Raw genomic sequence first — 19,025 nt, 5'->3', positions numbered from 1 at the left:
AGAGTTCCTCTGCAGCAGCCCAAACACAGAGTGTTGTGGCATGTGTCATAGTCTGCATGCAGTAAGCCTTGGTAGACCACAGCCAGCTTCAGCAAATGTTTAAAGTAGTCTGAGGAGGGCAGTCAGGGCACCAGATTCGGCTCACTTGTAAAATAACTTATGAGGAGATATAACTGAGAAATCTGAATTTTTTTAATTGAATACAAAAAACAATTTGCCTGAAAGCAAACATCAACTTGAGTTTACTAATTAGAGAAACAGTACAGCTTGAAATAAACTAATCATACAAACAAAGATCAGTATTCAAAACTATAACATTACAGGAAAATGCCTTTTCTGTGATATAAAGGAGATATAAGAGCTATTAAAAGAACAGTATCTGAAAGAAAAATTAGAAGGCTCGCAAATTATTGTTTGCAAGTTTCAAATTTGTATACAGAAAAAAAACAGTATTTATATTACTGATATGTGACAAGTATCATTCACAAAATGATACTAATAGTAAATGCAACGTACACGGTGAAAGGGAATTCCTTTCATGTCTTCCCGATGATCCCGAGCGTAGTCCCAGAGATAATAATCAAGAAGAACTGCATTGATCTTCTCACTCATGTTTTCCTCTTTCTTTTTATAAAGGTCTAGCAAGTGATTGCAAATGAGCTCACAGCACCAAATAGAGCAGCCTCGGATCTCTACCTCCTGCTTGTCTCCAGACTGGAGCATGTGCCCTGAAGGATATAGAAGTCATCAAAGAGATTTATATGCATTTGAAAAGCTGGAGAGAGAGAGAACTTACAGGATACCACACCTTCCTATTGCTGTATACTGTTTTGTTCTACTTATACATAACCCATTGGATTTTACTCAGGATCATTCACATTTTCAAGTGATTAATTTGTAAAGCAGGGGCTACACTGTTAAACTGATGTGGTAAGAAGTGATATATTTGAGAGTGAAGAGGTTTAAAACAGGATTCAGACCCCCAAGTCTCACTCAGTCTTCCTCCTGTTTTATTTTGTTCATTGTAATTACAATATAGACAAAAGGATCTTATGATATTTTTGGTAATATGTGCTATTATATAATTCCTGTTACAGTACAAATATAGGAAGCTGCCATATACTGAGTCAGACCATTGGTCTATCTAGCTCAGTATTGTCTTCACAGACTGGCAGCGGCTTCTCCAAGGCTGTAGGCAGGAATCTCTCTCAGCCCTATCTTGAAGAAGCCAGGGAGGGAACTTGGAACCTTGATGCTTTTCCCAGTGCGCCTCCATCCCCTGAGGGGAATATCTTACAGTGCTCACACATCAAGTCTCCCATTCAGATGCAACCAGGGTGGACCCTGCTTAGCTAAGGGGACAACTCATGCTTGCTACCAGAAGACCAGCTCTCCTCTCATTAACTCACGCCTCATGCACTGGCCTCCCAAAGCTGAAGAACCCAAAAGATGTACTTAACATCTGTGAGCATGTCAATGAGGGCTGTAAAGATTGACATGGGAAACTGCTATCTGAGTCAGAACGTTGGTCCATTCAGCTCAGTACTGTCTACTCTGACTGACAGGAGCTCTCCAGTTTTCAGGCAGGTATGCTTCCCAGCCCTACCTGAAGATACCAAGGATTAAACCTGGAAACTTCTGCATGAAAAGCAGATGCTCTGCCATTGAGCTACAGCCCCATCCCCAGAGATTCTTTCTTTCTTTGGCACTGGGTCCCAAGAACTGTCAGTGCCCCTTAAGCTTCATGTGACTCTGCTGATATGAATCAAACTTAGCCTGTTTCAGTCCAGATCTTTTTCCCTAGGAAATAAGTAAAAGAAATTGAAGGGGGGGAAATAGGAGATGTACATCACTCTTTACAACTGGGAATGAGACACTAAAGCCCCTTAAGGAAGGGACAACATTATTTGGGAAGGACTCAAAGAACTGTGGGTAATACTGCCAAGTCCCCGCTTCTTACTGCATTGCCTCATGCACTGGCCTCCCGAAGTTAAGGAACCCACAAGAATCAGATGCAGGACAAGGAGCTGCAGTAATAAAAGCCACTGCATACAAAAAAGTGCTTGGGCACATGCATGGGGACTCTTTGGATTTTAACCCTCTGAAATAAGGAACACAAGGACCCTCAAGCTGAGTATGCACACAAAAATGAAGCCATGCTTTATGGAGAAATGAGGGTCTTTGAGTGAATTTGGGAGGACATTATGAGAAGGTCTTAACCAACACTTAAGGTTGCCTGCTTCATGGAGCTTCTGAGAGATAAAGACATGCAACATTTCCTGCCAGTCTGTGAAGACAATACTGAGCTAGATAGACCAAATGGTCTGACTCAGTATAAGGCAGCTTCCTATGTTCTTAACAATCATGTCCTCTGTATAAAAAAAGGGGATACTCTGAGTGGGATTTGTGAGGTTGCATCAGGAGACAAAGTAACTATGTGTAGCTTAAGGAAGTGAGAACCTGACTGAGCCGTTCCCACTAGGCCACTGCAACTATCCTTTTCAACTGTGGCTATTTCTCCATATCTTGCTTACTCTGTTGGTTTTGAGTAATGCAAGAAGGGGAATAAATGGCCTCTAACATATCTCTAGCAACAGTTAGATGTTGCAGCAGGCAAACCAAGAACATGAATGTATGATAAATTAAGGCCTGTAAGAGTAATGAAATCACCTAGAAAAATAGGCGACAGAGAGATGTAAGTGAACAAGGTACATATTGCCATCAATTAATACATAATTTTACCTTGAATTTTGAGAGAAAACATATCTTTGGGAGAGAAAACATCTGCCTGCAAGGCTCAGCACTGGCAACTATCTGTAATGAATTAGCTTTATTTTTAAAAAGCACACACAATGTCATGGAATTCCTGTTACAGCAGGGGCTTTAAAGTACTGCAACAGGAATTGCTGCAGGGACTATAAAATTTTACAGGTCTATCAAAGGCAAATTTTCAATCCCCATACAAATCAACTGTTAAATTAGCTATTTATTTATTTATTTCCTTTATAAACCGCCCCATCTGAAGGCTCTGGGCAGTGTACAAGCTATGTGACTGAAGTACTTTATCCACTCCCTGCCAATTTTATTTAAGAAAAATGAGAAGGAAGACCAAGACTGCGACAGAGTGAACTGTAAGTAACAGGGTCTGAGCAGTCAACAACCAACCTGTAAAGATGCAAGTATACTCTTGGTTCAGTACAAAATCCTGTGCTCATGGTTTGCTGGAAGTAATTAAAAATAAATCCTCTTATATTTCCATCCATTACAAAGGAAACTTTCAATTCCTTGCTACTAAAGTGGAGAGTATGTTCCATGAATGAAATACTGAGACTACAGGAGATTTGGCAGAGAGTAATTATCAGAGTCTTGTATGAGGGAGGATTAAGTTACTGTACTTTAATTACAGATTCCATTTAGCACTAAACTTCCATGGGATGGAAAAGGTGCCTGTAATAGGTCTAGGCCTATAATGTGTTTATCACTGCCACTAAAAAGTGTAGGCTTTTGTTATGTGAACACATAAAATTTATAAAAGCTTTCCAGTAATAAAATAAATTCTAGACAATATTCCATAAAGTTACATACCTTCCTTAAGAGTTTTCATTAGTTCATCAGAATATTTCATTGCTCCCAAGTGAACAAGGACCTGCGGTATTCTATAATCGGCAAATATAGTCACACTGGAAATGTCACTGAACTGGCCATCTCCTTTTCCCTCTAATACACTCCAGGTATCAGCTATAAGGATCTGTGCGCGTTTGTAAAAAGCCACCTTTTTACCCTGACAGGCAAAGGAAAAATAAAAGACATTATAATGCTTGAAGGTTGGTTTCAACAAGCTTTATACAGAGGTGTGGATACTTGTTTCCAACAGGGAAAACAAAACAAACCCTCAATATGCTGGCAGCAGATGTTAGTCTCCCCTTTGTGCAACAGGTAGTTGGGCCACACATTTTGAATATCATTGTGCATCCTTCACACACTGGTTAAGGCAGAAAAATAAGCTAAAGTTACATTTCTGGCATGTCTTGTGTATGTGTTTAATTTCTTAGTAATATTTGCAACCCTGCCACATATAATGGGGAGAGAAAAAATAAAACTACAAAATTAAACAGGTCTTATTTTGGAACAAAGTTTCTGAAGTGGTTTTCAGAAAAAATGCATTTAAACCTTCCTAGTGACAGTTCTTTCTTCAGTTCTGATATGCCACAGGTTGCAGCTGAAGTTCTGGGGGTACTGGGGGATGGAAAAGTTCCCTTCCACAATCTTTCTCCTGCTTGCACTAGTTTCAATACAACCCAATATCGTTATTACCGAGAAACCAAACCATGATGTCAAATGATTCACTATATTGCTGAGCAGATTGCAAAATGTTCACAGCTTTATATCCAACAACTTCCTTAAAGTAATGCTGTATGCAGTTTATGTTGACTACGTATTACCAGACTGTGCAAACTATAAACACTTGATTGCACCTTTATGCATTTGGATTGTTACCTTAAGACAGAATCTTCTGTTTTTTCTCTGACCAAGTTGTGTGTTCTGAAGGCAGACCGAGTCTTAGTATTTCTAATATAGCCACCTAATGGTGCAGTGGTGGGGAAATGACTTGCCTAGCAAGCAAGAGGTTGCTGGATTGAATCCCTGCTGGTATGTTTCCCAGAATATGGGAAACACCCAGCAGTGATATAGGAAGGTGCTGGAAGGCATCATCTCATACTGCGCAGGAGGAGGCAATGATAAACCCCTCCTGTATTCCACCAAAGAAAACCACAGGGCTCTGTGGTCACCAGGAGTCGACACCAACTTGATGGAACAACTTTACTTTATTTCTAATATAGCCCTCAGCTGAATAATATGGCTTTTAGCTTCTGCCACTCATGCTCTGGAGGGGAAAAAATATGTCTAAGACACATTGACCAAGATCCCAAAGACCCTTGTAATAAAAGCAGAAAATATTAAGACTATATTTTGAGAGTTACATGGAAATCACATTGAAATCAATGGGGCTTCACTTCAAAATGATACATTTGGAACCTGGACATAGATTTCATTTGTTACAATTTTACTTTATGTTTTGTTTGTGAAATCTAATTTATCTTCACCACTTTAATCCCATCTCACACTCCCTCCTGCAAAGCTCTGTTTTGCAAGATCTCAGCCTGTTGCTACGGAAACTGGGTTGACAATGTGATCAGACACTAGGATCCATTTTGTTATAACAGTGGTGAAAATTTGGTCTGCCTTCAGAACACACAACTTGGTCAGAGAAAAAACAGAAGATTCTGTCTTAAGGTGACAATCCAAATGCATGAAGGTGCATGACCCGATTTTTATTCTACAGTTGGTTCTTTTTTACTGTTTCTTTTCATTAGCCTTGGATTTTGAAAGCACTCCGCTTTTTCTGAAAGCATGCTACACCAAAGCATTTTATTAGTCCTGGAAATACAAAGCATATTTATTGAAGAGTTTATTTTAATCAGAAAAGAGAATGTAATAAACATTTTTAAAATATAAGGCATGAACTTTAAAAAGATCAATGACCATGCTGGCTCAGTTCAGGCTTTGTGCCAATCTATGGTTCATTATGGCTTAGGGTTCTGTCCAAACTGATAAATTGTGGTTTGCTATTATCTAGCAAACCCAAATCAGAAACTATGGTTTCCTGACAAATCATAGTATTGCTCCACCTGCCAGGCAACTGCAGCACCTGGATGAGCAGTGTCTCCACCCACCTGACCTGCCATGCTTAGCTTGTTGGCTCTCAAGTTGCTCCCACAAAGTATTCCACTGATTTTTATCTACCACAAAATACATTACACTGGAAACTTGAGGGGTGGGTGGGTGTGATACTTGGGGTGTGTGTGTGTGTGAGATACCAAACAACCTGTGGAACTTTGAATAAAAGACTAGACACTGCTCCCCCCCACTCCATAGCTCACTGCAGACAATACACTCAACAAACAGCCAGCCACCAAGTTCAGTTCGGTGCCCCCTTCGGGTAGGTGCCCCCTGGGTGATCGTCCAGCTCGCCCACCCTAAGGCTGGCCCTGCATTCTAAACTGGGATTAGTGCCAACCATGGTTTGGCATGATGTCCAGACTGTTCTGTTCAGGCAATAAAATATCACTGCATAATAGTTAGGAATGTTTAAACTGAATTTTTAACAGAATACTTGTGGGTGTTGTGTGCGTGCGTGCTAGTAGTTAGAAACAATTAACATCTAAACACTTTTGAATCCAAGCAAATTAGGAGTGCTCCCTTCCCAAATGAGCCAAAGTCACTGCTGCTGCCACCACCACAGTCAAGAATCATTAAGCATCCAGTTCTTTACCAAAGCAGCCTCCATCAGCAGAAGTGCCTTCCATTCACAAAAGGAGACTTGTAGGTACACAAGAGGTCTTTGCATGACCAGAATTCTCTTCCCATTCACAGAACGAGCTTTTGCAAATGGTGCACCACTTCACTAAAGGTGAATACTAACCACAATCTCTGATGAGGTACTCTAGTTGGCAACACTGAACATTGCCAAGCACAAGAAACTTACCTGAAATATAGCTTCATCTCTGAATGATGGGAAGTTCTCCACTATTATCTGTAGCAATTTCTGGGCACTTTTTCCACTTTTCTTTACGCATGTGAGAAAAGAGCCTCCAAATTTCTCCAGGAGGACTGTCCCCGTCTCATTCAGCACCCGATGCCGCTCTTCAATCAAAGGCATAGGAACTTCAGTATCTGAGCGAAATGCATGCTTCACCTGGTCCAGGGTCATGGTGGCATAGTAAGCAGCACTCGTAATGGGTATTCCTTCAGAAAGTCGAGAACAATAAGAGAGAGAAGTCGTCTGTTTATTTAGAGCCTCGCTAGAAAGGAACAAAGTTCACTTTCACCAATTATTAAGGCAACAGCTTGTTCCCAGGTCAGTTGACCAATGCATAAAAACGCGTTGGCACACCCCCTGCTAGAAGGAATTGCGAGTGTGTGTGTGTGCGCGCGTGCGCACAAAAGAGTGCTGCTGAGTTGCCACCAATGGATTTATAAATCCAGCACTTGTGTAGAATAGGCAGCTCCCAACACTATGAAGTGATGTGAAGCCCCTAACAGACAGGAAGCTGAGCACTGCCCTCGCCACTCCCTGCATATCCTCATGACTACCCAATGTGTCATTTTATAGTTACTAAACAGGCCTCAGTCCTACTCACACAATTATTACTTAGATTTCGCTTAGATTTGCCCTTGTTCCCAAGGGCAGCTACTGCCTCCAGAAGGTATGGGTGCTATAGTCCACCCATCTGTTCCACTTCTATTTCCCTAATGATTTGTCTGAGCATTCTGTACTTATGATAGTAGCGTATGTTCTGATTTTTTATGTACAGGTGAAACTCGGAAAATTAGAATATCGTGCAAAAGTCCATTAATTTCAGTAATGCAAATTAAAAGGTGAAACTGATATATGAGACAGACGCATTACATGCAAAGCGAGATAAGTCAAGCCTTAATTTGTTATAATTGTGATGATCATGGCGTACAGCTCATGAGAACCCCAAATCCACAATCTCAGAAAATTGGAATATTACATGGAACCAAGAAGACAAGGATTGAAGAATAGAACAATATCGGACCTCTGAAAAGTATAAGCATGCATATGTATTCATGGCGTACAGCTCATGAGAACCCCAAATCCACAATCTCAGAAAATTGGAATATTACATGGAACCAAGAAGACAAGGATTGAAGAATAGAACAATATCGGACCTCTGAAAAGTATAAGCATGCATATGTATTCAGTACTTGGTTTGGGCCCCTTTTGCAGCAATTACTGCCTCAATACGGCGTGGCATGGATGCTATCAGCCTGTGGCACTGATGAGGTATTATGGAAGACCAGGATGCTTCATTAGCTGCCTTCAGCAATTCTGCATTGTTTGGTCTCATGTCTCTCATCCTTCTCTTGGCAATGTCCCATAGATTCTCTATGGGGTCAGGTCAGGCGAGTTTGCTGGCCAATCAAACACAGTACACTGTATACTTTTCAGAGGTCCGATATTGTTCTATTCTTCAATCCTTGTCTTCTTGGTTCCATGTAATATTCTAATTTTCTGAGATTGTGGATTTGGGGTTTTCATGAGCTGTACGCCATGATCATCATAATTATAACAAATTAAGGCTTGACTTATCTCTAAGCAGATCATTATATTGATTGTGGCTGTGTCCTCTTATTTGGATGAGGTGGGGGGCGGGGAGTGGCTGTCACCTCAACTGTAGCATTTAAATTTGTGTGCACACACAAATTATTTGGGTGGAAAGTGGGGAGTGGCTGTCATCCTGTCATCTAGGCAGTTTTGGATGATGCAGATTATCTAGACCCATTTCAAACTGGTTTTTGTGTGGGCTATGGGGTTGAGACCACCTTGGTTGGCCTGACAGATGATCCCCAACTGGCTATCCACAGAGGGAGTACGACCCTGCTGATCCTTTTGGATCTCTCTGTGGCTTTTGATACCATTGACCATGGTATCCTCCTGGACCGCCTGAGGGAGTGAGATCGGGTGGTACTGTTATACTGTGGTTCCATTCCTACCTCTCTGGTAGATTCCAGATGGTATCACTTGGAGACTGTTGTTCTGCAAAGTGAGAACTAAAGTGTGAAGTTCCACAAGGCTCCCTACTGTCTACAATGCTCTTTAACAGCTACATAAAACCACTGGGACAGATCATCAGGAGGTTTGGTGCAGGATGTTATCAATATGCTGATGACACCCAGATCTACTTCTCCATATTGACCTCATTAGGAAATGGCGTATCTTCCCTAAATGCCTGCCTGGAGGCAGTAAGGGGCTGGATGAGGGATAACAAACTGAAGTTGAATCCAAATAAGATGGAGGTACTGATGGTCAGGAGTTGGGATCCGAGAGATGGTTTAGATCTGCCTGTTCTAGATGGGGTTACACTCCCCCTGAAAGATCAGGAATGTAGCTTGTGAGTGCTCCTGGACCCAAAGCTCTCCCTGGTTTCTCAAATTGAGGGAGTGGCTAGGAGTGCTTTTTATCAGCCTCAGCTGATATATCAGCAACACCCATTTCTGGAGGTAAGTGACCTTAAAACAGTGGTACATATGCTGGTAACCTCCAGGCTTGACTACTGTAATGCACTCTACGTGGGGCTGACTTTTACGTAGTCCGGAAACTACCATTGGTACAGAATACGGCAGCCAGATTAGTCTCCAGGACAACACCAAGGGACCACATAACACCAATTTTAAAAGAACTGCACTGGCTGCCAGGCAAAATACAAAGTACTGGTTATTACCTAAAAAGCCCTTAATGACTTGGGCCCAGGGTTTTTAAGAGAGCGCCTTCTTTGTCATGAACATTGCCGCCAGTGTTCCCTCTAACAAGCATTCTCAGATGTTGTTGACTACAACTCCCAGAATCCCCAGCTGCAATGGCTTTTGCTTGGGGATTCTGGGAGTTGTAGTCAACAGGGATCTGAGAATCCCTGTTAGAGGGAACACTGCCAGTCTCCTGTTACGATTTTCTGGAGAGATCTGGTTACAGTTGCCACTGGCTCATCTGATGATGACCCAGAACTGTGCTTTTTCTGTGGCTGCCCTGGGGCTTTGGAACATGCTCCCTGCTGAAATAAGAGGATCTTCTTCTCTGTTTCAGAAAGACTCTCAAGACTCACTTGTTCTCGCAGGCTTTTAATTAGAATTAATTTTAATAATTTGTTTTAATAACTGTTTTATGTGATTGTTTAATTGTGTTCCGTGGATTTTAATCAGTTACTTTTTATATTGTTTTAGACTGTGTACTCCACCTAGAGATGTACATATCAGGTGGTATAAAAATATAATAAATAAATAAATGTAACATTCAAATTTGTGTGTGTGTGTGTGCAAGATCTCTAAGGGAGTACCTGAGCTGAATGTCTGCAGCAGAAGTGGTACACTTCAAAAAGTTTAGGGACCCCTGGTTTAGCACACTGCGTGTTAAGCATAAGGAGGCATGCTTGTTTCAGGTAACAATGCTGCTTATATGTTAGCTTTAGCTTTGCGTCATCAAAATGGGTACAATGTACCTGGGTGGAGAAAAGGAGCATGCCAGCTAGCTTCAGCCCCTGCTCTCCTCAAGTTCAGGGCTTGCCTCACAAGAGCCATAGCGCCATGCTCCCCCTCCCCTTCTACCCAGGTAATCAATCTGTTTTGGACAACACACATATAGAATTCTTATTACTTGTCCAAGTGACTACAGCATCCAATTCTAAATCTGAAGTGGACTGATGCAAAGTTAGCAAAATGTTGCCTTGAAATCAGGACTGAGCTTTACAATTCGCTCCTAAATAAGGATTATTTCAGCTACAGGCTTTCCTTCCATTTGAAAAATTAGAAACTAACCTTCATCAAGTGCTCTGTTGATGGCAGCACAAAGAGTCCAGTAACCGCTGTATGTTTTGCCTTTATACTTCACCAAACATTTCTGGTCTTCGCGTTCGGACCAAAAGGAAAAATTGAGTGCATCAGCGAGAAACACCCAATTCACTGCATCTTCACTCACTGCTTGAGGGTTTAGTTCATGAGAAGACTTCCAACCAGCCACACTAAACTCTTTCTCCAAGACTTTATCAAACAACATCTCTGAAACTTTTCGTACTCCATCTTCTTCAATGAACACATCTTTGCTGTTTTCTGCTATAAACTTGGCAGAGTGTCTAGGGTTCAGCAGTGCTTCCATGTTCTTCCTTAGGTTTCTGAATAAAGAAAATTTTGTCTGTTACTCCTGTATAACAAGAAGAACTGCAAGCAGGGTGGATTTGATTTAAATCAAACTGATTTAAATCACAATTTAAATCACGATTTAAATCACTAGCAGGGTGGATAAAAATCAAAAAATCCGATTTAAATCAAAAAATCCGATTTAAATCAAAAATCCGATTTAAATCAAAAAAATCGGATTTTTTTGATTTAAATCAGATTTTTTTTATTTTTATCCACCCTGCTAGTGATTTAAATTGTGATTTAAATCAGTTTGATTTAAATCAAATCCACCCTGACTGCAAGTACAACACCATTCAACACATGGTAGAACTGACACCATATCCGAAAGATACAGTCATTCATTCTGTGACAATCAGGCTACTCTATCCAGTCACTCCAAATCTCACAGCCAATCTTACGCCTGAAGAAAGCTCCAGGGAGTTCAAGGGTACTTAGCCACAAGTAAATATGCACAGCACTACAGAAGTATGAAAAGGGGAGATCACCTCAATAGACAATGCATTGCCAAATGTGTTTTTACGATTGCTTCCTCAGGAGACTCTGAATCAGTACTTTCAAGGAGAAGTCAAAACTGTCTTGTCTTCCATACCATCTCAAAAATATTCCATGGAAGACAATATATACTAAGGAATAAATTGTCTTCTGTCACCTTTGAGGTGGTCTCCACTTCTTTTCTCTCTTTCATAGAATCACAGCCTTATTGGATCTTGGCAGCAGAGCTTTTAAAAAGTGGCAACCTTTTTGCTCTTGTCTTTGGCACCTATATATTGAACATCACAGACAGCTCCAATCTGGACTATCTGTGGAATATGACATTATCTGAGGGGAGGGAGGAGAAGCAGCAGCTCTTGATCACACCTAACCAGAGAAAGAGATGGCCGTACCAGGGGAAGAAGGGTGGGGGTGAGGTCAGACATTACCTGGGGACTATTAGTACAGTGGACAAAAGGAATTATTATTTCATTATTTCACCTGTGAGGTTTCTCATGATTGAATAGCCATCACAGAGCAGACAGTGCTTTTGTATCACCTCAAACCCAATGCTTTTCAATAGAGACATTTTGCACATATGGGTCTTTAAGTGATAGATCATTGAGTGATCTGTGTGTGAATCGGCCCTGATTTATCCAGCTATAGATTGGATAGTGAATAAGGAACTGAGATTCTTCAAATCCAGACATGGTAACTTGCTTCAAGTCAAGCAAATAATTGTCCATAGGCACAACAAGTAAAGGGTTCAACCTGTTATAGTATGTGGTTTTCAGGGTGCATCATTCAAAGGGCAACCCTAGTTTTTAAGGGCCAGAGTAAGAGCGTTGAGGAAAGGATAGATGGGAAAACAGACTGACCCTTACATGCCAGGGTTTTCAATAGAAGTACAAGCAATTGCTTGGAAGGATGTTGGCTTCTCCCCAATGGTTGTATGCGTTGATCAGTCGTGTTGGTGATCAGTATTCCTACCTTTCTTATTTATTTATTTGATTGATTGGTTAATTTCTATGCTGCACTTCCAAAAATGGCTCAGGGCAGTTTACATAAAAATAAAAATAAAATAAAGTAAATTAACAGTTAAAATTAAAAAAACTATAAAAACTATTTTAGCAGTCATGGGATAAGGGACAAGTACATGTGTGGATTGCTAACTGGTTGAAAGACAGGAAACAGAGGGTAGGGATAAATGGAGAGTTTTCACAATGGAGGGAAGTAAGAAGTGGGGTCCCCCAGGGATCTGTACTGGGACTGGTGCTTTTTAATTTATTCATAAATGGTAAGTAGGGGTAAGCAGCGAGGTGGCCAAATTTGCAGATGATACCAATTTACCAAACACTTTCGGCTAGAGAAATCCAAAATGGATTGTGAGGAGCTCCGAAAGGATCTCTCCAAACTGAGTAAGAGGGCAACAAAGTGGAAAATGCGGTTCAATGTTGGCAAGTGTGAAGTGATGCACATTGGGATGAAGAACCCCAACTTCAAGTATACACTGATGCAGGGTGGATTTGATTTAAATCACGATTTAAATCACTAGCAGGGTGGATAAAAATAAAAAAAATCCGATTTAAATCAAAAAAATCCGATTTAAATTAAAAAAATCTGATTTTTGATTTAAATCAGATTTTTTTGATTTAAATCAGATTTTTTTTATTTTTATCCACCCTGCTAGTGATTTAAATCGTGATTTAAATCAGTTTGATTTAAATCAAATCCACCCTGCATGGGATCTGAGCTGTTGGTGACTGACCAGGAGAGGGATCTTGGGGTTGTGGTGGACAGCTCATTGGAAGTGTTGACTCAATGTGCAGCAGCTGTAAAAAAGGCCAATTCCATGCTAGGGATAATTAGGAAGGGGATTGAAAATAAAACTGCTAATATTATAATGCCCTTATACAAAACTATGGTGAGGCCACACTTGGAGTACTGCCTACAATTCTGGTGACCACATCTAAGAAAGGACATTGTAGAACTGGAAAAGGTGCAGAAGAGGGCAACCAAGATGATCAGGGGCCTAGAGCACCTTTCTTATGAGGCTAGGCTACAACACCTGGGGCTATTTAGTTTAGAAAAAAGACGACTGCAGGGAGATGTGATAGAGGTCTATAAAATCATGCATGGTGTAGAGAAAGTGGATAGAGAGAAATTCTTCTCCCTCTCACATAACACTAGAACCAGGGGTCATTCCATGAAGTTGATTGCCAGGAAATCTAGGACCAACAAATGGAAGTACTTTTTCACACAATGCATAATCAACTTGTGGAATTCTCTGCCACAAGATGTGGTGACAGCCCACAACCTGGATGGCTTTCAGAGGGGTTTGGATAACTTCATGGAGGAGAGGTCTATCATCAGCTACTAGTTGGAGGGCTATAGGCCACCTCAGGCCTCAAAGGCAGGATGCCTCTGAGTACCAGTTGCAGGGGAGTAACAGCAGGAGAGAGGGCATGCCCTCAACTCCTGCCTGTGGCTTCCAGCAGGATCTGGTGGGCCCCTGTGTGAAACAGGATGTTGAACTAGATGGGCCACCAGACGTACCGGTGGTAACTGGAGACAGATTTCCTCAGATGACCTTAACGTGTGGTGTGGATCATGCAGAAGAAGGTGCTCTCTAAGATAATTCATACCTAAACCGTTCAGGGCTTTAAAAGTAATAACCAGCACTTTGTATTTTGCCCGGAAACATATCGGCAACCAGTGCAGCTATTTTAAGACAGGCATAATATGGTCTCTCCGGGTTGCCCCAGAGACCAATCTGGCTGCCACATTTTGAACTAACTGAAGTTTCTGAACTACGTACAAAGGCAGCCCCACGTAGAGCGCATTTCAAAAGTCAAGCCTGGAGATTACCAGCTGATGCACCACTGTTTTGAGGCCGTTTTCTTCAAGGAATGGACGCAGCTGTCGAATCGGCCGAAGCCGATAGAAAGCACTCCTGGCCGTATCCTCCACCTGAGATACCAGGGTGAGGTCTGGGTCCAGTATTCCCAAGCTCCATACCTGCTCCTTCTGCGGGGATGTAACTCCAGGAAGATCTAACTCATCCCTCAAATTCTGGGTCCTACCATGAGTACCTCCTTCTTGCTTGTATTCAGTTTCAATTTGTTCTCTTTCATACACTACTGCTGTAAGCAGGCATTTAGGAAATGAATGGCATTACCTGATGATGAAGACGAAAAGGAGAAGTAGATTTGGGTGTCATCAGCATACTGATAACACCCTGCACCAAATCTTCTGATGACTTCACCCAGCAGTTTCATGTAGACATTAAAAAGAACTGGTGACAAAATGGAGCCCTGAGGGACTCCATATAACAGCTCCCATTTTGAGGAGCAACTGTCACCAAGCTCCACCATCTGGAAGCTACCCAGGAGATAGGAGCGGAACCACAGCAATGCAGTGCCCCCTAACGCCCCCATGCGATCCAGAAGGATACCATGGTTGATGGTATCGAACACCGCCGAAAGATCCAGAAGAACCAGCACAGTCACACCCCCACTGTCGATTCCACGGTAAAGGTCATCCATCAGGCCGACCAAGGCTGTCTCAACCCCATAACCAGCTCTAAAGCCAGTTTGAAATGGGTCTAGATAACCAGTTTCCTCCATAACTGCCTGGAGCTGGTTGGCCAACACCCTGTCAATCACCTTGCCCAACCAAGGGAGATTGGAGACTGGCCTATAACTATCCATCACTAAAGGGTCCAGGGAAGGCTCCTTAAGATGTCTAACCATTGCCTCCTTCAGACAAGGAGGCACCCTAAACTCCCTCAGCAATGCATTTATGATATTAACTAGACCACCTCCAACAGTCTCCCTGCTGGACAGAAGCAGCAAAGTCAGGCAAGAATCCAGAGAACAAGTGGTAGGCTGCACCTCCCCGAGCAGCTTGTCCACATCCTCAGGAATCACAGACTGAAACTGATCCAATCTAATACTGCAAGAGGGATTGCTAGACACCCCCTTCATTGACCCTGCAGAAATAGTGGAGTCCAAGTCAGCCAGACACAGGAGACTTTGTTTGCAAAGAATTCACACTATAACCGTCACAGCAGAATGTCTCCAGGGACTGATTTAAACCAGAAGGAGCTGAAATTAAACTCCTCGCAATCCGGGATTGCTCTGCTGAACACAAACCTGCGGATGCAATGTGTGCAGACCAAAATCTTTTTTTGCTGCACGCACCGCTACCACATAAGCCTTCAAATGGGTTGTATGCTGTGTCCTATCAGATTCGAGCCGAGTTCTTCTCCACTTGAGTTCCAGTCACCTACCCAGCCGCTTCAGCCCCTGCAACTCCTCAGTATACCAAGGGGCCGAAGCAGGCCGGAAGAGAGCGATCATGTCTACTGCCCTGGTGAGTTCCATATTCCAGGTTTCCACCACGGCATTGACAGAATCACTGGCCACACTAACTTCAAAACCCTCCAAGGCTTTTTGGAATCCGACTGAGTCCAGCAGCCTTTTTAGGTGGACCATCCTAATAGGCCCACCCAAACCTTTACGAGGTTTAGAGATTCCTCCTATTCCCACTCATCTGCCTTGAATGAGAATGAACACTGCCTATCAAACAGCTTACCTTATGTATTTATATAATCTATGTTCTGCTTTTCTGCATTAACATCTATTCACAGTGGTCCCCAGGTTTTGTTTGTGACAGAATAGTAAATGACAGAACAACAAGTGAACTGGCTGATGTCTTAGCTATGCCTGGGAAAACTGTCTGCCTTGCTTTAGTCTTGTAAGGGTCTTGCTATAGTAGGATTGATTCAACAAATCTCATATAAGGTACTCCCAATTCCTAATCCGTTTAATAGCTCTGGGAGATGAGAAAGCAGCTCTAAACTCCCTGGTAACCATCTCCACTTCCAGTCACACATTTAGAGCCACTGCTTTAGGATGGGGGTGTCACTCATAGAATAGAAAAACATAGAGATCCTGCAGCAGGGCAAGATACCACTTTGCCAAGCAGGGGCGTAGCGAGGTTGGAGTGAGCCCAGAGAGAAGATTTTAAAATGTCCCCCTCACTGAAGCTCAGCTCATGAAGTAAAGAAATCTTAAATGAGGCTGAATAGTGTTAACAAGCAGCATAGTAATATATATCTCCTATGCACCACAATAGAACATCATCCTAAATTATTTACAAAAGTTTTTGTAAATTGTGGACAATGCAAGTCATTTAATGGTACTAGAGAAAGACATGCTGTTCTGGTAGCTTCAGGTCTTAACACTCACATCAATTTCGGAGGATGAATACAACTGAATGAAGCCCGGGCGGATGCACAACTGGAGGAGTCAGTCATGTGATTTGCCTCTGGGGTCCCCCCAAGGCAGTGGGCCCCCAGACAACTGTCTCCCCTTGCCCTATTATAGTTATGCCCTGTTGCCAAGTGTTCTTCCACACAACAGGCTATCCCCAGCATTTAATGCAAACTTCCTGCATTGATTGTCCTTATTCTATCCCTTTCAGATGTTTAAAGTGTTGCTCTAACAGCCTTGTATGTATGCAAACAGCAACCAGGAGCAGAATATCAGCAGTAGGTGCTTTTGTCTGCCAAACCCATCATGCGCCTGCCAGCTTCTAGAGGCTTGACAAATCCAAGCAATTTAGATGGGACTAAATTACACCAAGCAGCACATAGCTATCTAGAGTGTGTATCAAGACTATAATAGCCCGGCAGCCAGCCTAAAAGTATGAGGTTTTTTTTGGTGGAGATGGCGCTTATCTGGCTCCCATCAGTCCTAAGTGCAAGTAACATTCGAGTTATTTCTTTGCAAAAAAAATTAGGAGACCGAGAAAAAATGCTGAGGCGGGGAGCCCAGCCCACTCTATAATTATGTTTCTTCCATGATTCATACTCATATCTATATGTCTGGGTCGTCTTTCGTGCGAAGGGCTGCAGGGAAATGGCGGACAGCGCTTCCTTCTCGCGTTTCTCCATCCACGTGGCCCGCCAAGGCCTGCTTGCCAGTTCTTTCTGGGCCTATGAAAAATGTGTACGCATGTGCATTTCTAGCAAGTAGTCTATCAGCCCACACCTTAGTTTTTCTAAGAAAGCATAATCTTTAGTTTCTGCATGGCCAAAGCCCTCTTACCTGCGCTGGTCTCCGATAGTATATTAATGCGATCTCTCAATAGGCACCCGGTTACAAGACGACAAAAGACGGAAGCAAGCCTCTTCTCTTCCCGCTTTCGTCTATCCATCCCGCCTTCTCTCGCCAATCAAAATTAGCCATATTTGCATAGGAAGCTACATGACTCGGAAGACAAACAGGACTTGGAGGCTGCGGAGGACACACGGAGGTCAACGTTTTCCACGCTTCTTCCTCTTCTACAGCAGGAGAAGCAAAATAACCTTCGTCACTCTGAGCAAAGTTAGTAATGTCTTGGTTAGCTACATATAAATAACCGGTGGCCAAGCATATATTTCCTTCTAGTGCTTAAAAGCAGCAGCGTCTGTAGTTCTGTTTTGTTACTAGCGAAAAAGCCACGCGTTTTTGCAACATGACAGTGATTCCCTAGATTGCTTTTTAAAAAACCTGTCACTTGAGCTGAGACACCGCCTTTCAGAAGTCATTTCCTAAATTGTGGGAGTGGCATTGAAAGTCAATCGCTGAGCAGTGTATATTATGGACGCCACAGCTAAACCACTTTAATTAACGGTTACAAGTTAGAAAGCTCCGGTTTAAGCTAACCAGCCTCGTTCGTGTCGCAGGTCTGTAACAGCCGCTATATTATTTGCACACGCGACTCAATGCTCTTATCCCCCATACTTTAAGAGATAAATGACAGATGTACTCAAGATTCTAAAACGATTACTTGTGAGCTCATCTAGCACCAACCTAGAGTTCTTGTATCCTGTTGCAAATATTAGTAACAAATTCCAAACCAAAAAAAAAGGATGCCTAGTACTTAACATTAGTAGTTACTGAATTTGAGGCTATTTGCACTTTCCCAATGCTTTTTACACGAAAATACCCAGAAAGCAGAAGTGTAGACATGAATAGTAGGGAAAACGATTATTTAGGGGGAGGGGGGGGCTTTACAGTAGTGGTACTTGTTTGATTTCTATACCATCCTTCCAAACCCATTGAAAACAATTCTGGAATTCACAAAAATACTTTTAAGTTAAGCAACTAAACAAAAAGATGCACAAAATGTCAGCCTGTGCTTAAGCAGGCAACATCCACACCTAACCCCCTGAACAATACAGCCAAAAGAACCCTGGACAACTAGATCAACATCCCTCATTCTATGTTGAGCCCAGTTCCCCCAGCTTTGATTTCTAGTGGAAGTGAAGGGTGATAGAAGTGAAAACAAAACCAGTGTGTAAGCAAGACTCTGCCTTATGTAGCTTTGTGGTTGTATTCCATAATTAGGGATAAGAAAGATGGGGACTTCCATATAATGTCATTTATTTTGAAGAAAAGCAAATATTTAAAACTCTTGAGAATTAGAACATGAATTAGAGCAAGTATTGAAAACTGGATTTGTCACATCCACCTGTGTTGTTACAATGTTTATTCAAGAAAAGAAATAAACTTGTAAACTACTAAAACAAATGCTGAGGTTTTACATGAAAACATCAAGATTCTTTTGGTTTTGCACAAGCATTTCCTATAAAAATCAAAACAGGAAGATACAATTGTTTCATTCAAGTCTTTATACAATAGAAACATATTTAACAAGTTACAGTTGAATAGGGGCAGAACTGCCAAGGCTAGAAATTACTAGACTTCAGATATTCTCTACCATTTACT

General features: G+C 42.0%; 1 protein-coding gene across 3 annotated transcripts; it reads right to left on the bottom strand.

Annotated features, from left to right (window-relative positions):
- Positions 1 to 174: 174 nt before the first annotated feature.
- QNG1 (Q-nucleotide N-glycosylase 1) lies at positions 175 to 17,669 on the bottom strand. 3 transcript variants are annotated; one of them, XM_053303809.1, is made up of 6 exons: positions 17,361 to 17,618; positions 14,266 to 14,425; positions 10,396 to 10,748; positions 6,548 to 6,807; positions 3,586 to 3,781; positions 175 to 728 (listed from the first exon to the last, which is right to left on the bottom strand). In XM_053303809.1, exons 3-6 carry the CDS (start codon positions 10,730 to 10,732, stop codon positions 496 to 498), a joined length of 1,026 nt encoding a protein of 341 aa, XP_053159784.1. In that variant the 5' UTR covers positions 10,733 to 10,748; positions 14,266 to 14,425; positions 17,361 to 17,618; the 3' UTR covers positions 175 to 495. The 3 variants fall into 3 exon arrangements, with proteins under 3 accessions (XP_053159784.1, XP_053159783.1, XP_053159785.1); XM_053303808.1 differs by lacking the exon at positions 14,266 to 14,425 and having other exon boundaries at positions 17,361 to 17,604; XM_053303810.1 differs by lacking the exons at positions 175 to 728; positions 14,266 to 14,425 and adding an exon at positions 2,867 to 3,221 and having other exon boundaries at positions 17,361 to 17,669.
- Positions 17,670 to 19,025: the final 1,356 nt, after the last annotated feature.

Source organism: Hemicordylus capensis, chromosome 2 (genome assembly GCF_027244095.1).
Source record: "Hemicordylus capensis ecotype Gifberg chromosome 2, rHemCap1.1.pri, whole genome shotgun sequence".
Classification (NCBI taxonomy): domain Eukaryota; kingdom Metazoa; phylum Chordata; class Lepidosauria; order Squamata; family Cordylidae; genus Hemicordylus; species Hemicordylus capensis.
This window is presented reverse-complemented; position numbering and strand designations above follow the sequence as displayed.

What these genes read in the sequence shown, in the direction of transcription:
- QNG1 (XM_053303809.1), bottom strand. Translation starts at nt 10,732, where the DNA reads ATGGAAGCACTGCTGAACCCTAGACACTCTGCCAAGTTTATAGCAGAA. An exon ending in CAACAGAGCACTTGATGAAG is followed by an intron (nt 6,808 to 10,395) that starts GTTAGTTTCTAA and finishes GACTTTCTGAAG; the next exon opens with GAATACCCATTACGAGTGCT. An exon ending in GAGATGAAGCTATATTTCAG is followed by an intron (nt 3,782 to 6,547) that starts GTAAGTTTCTTG and finishes TTTGCCTGTCAG; the next exon opens with GGTAAAAAGGTGGCTTTTTA.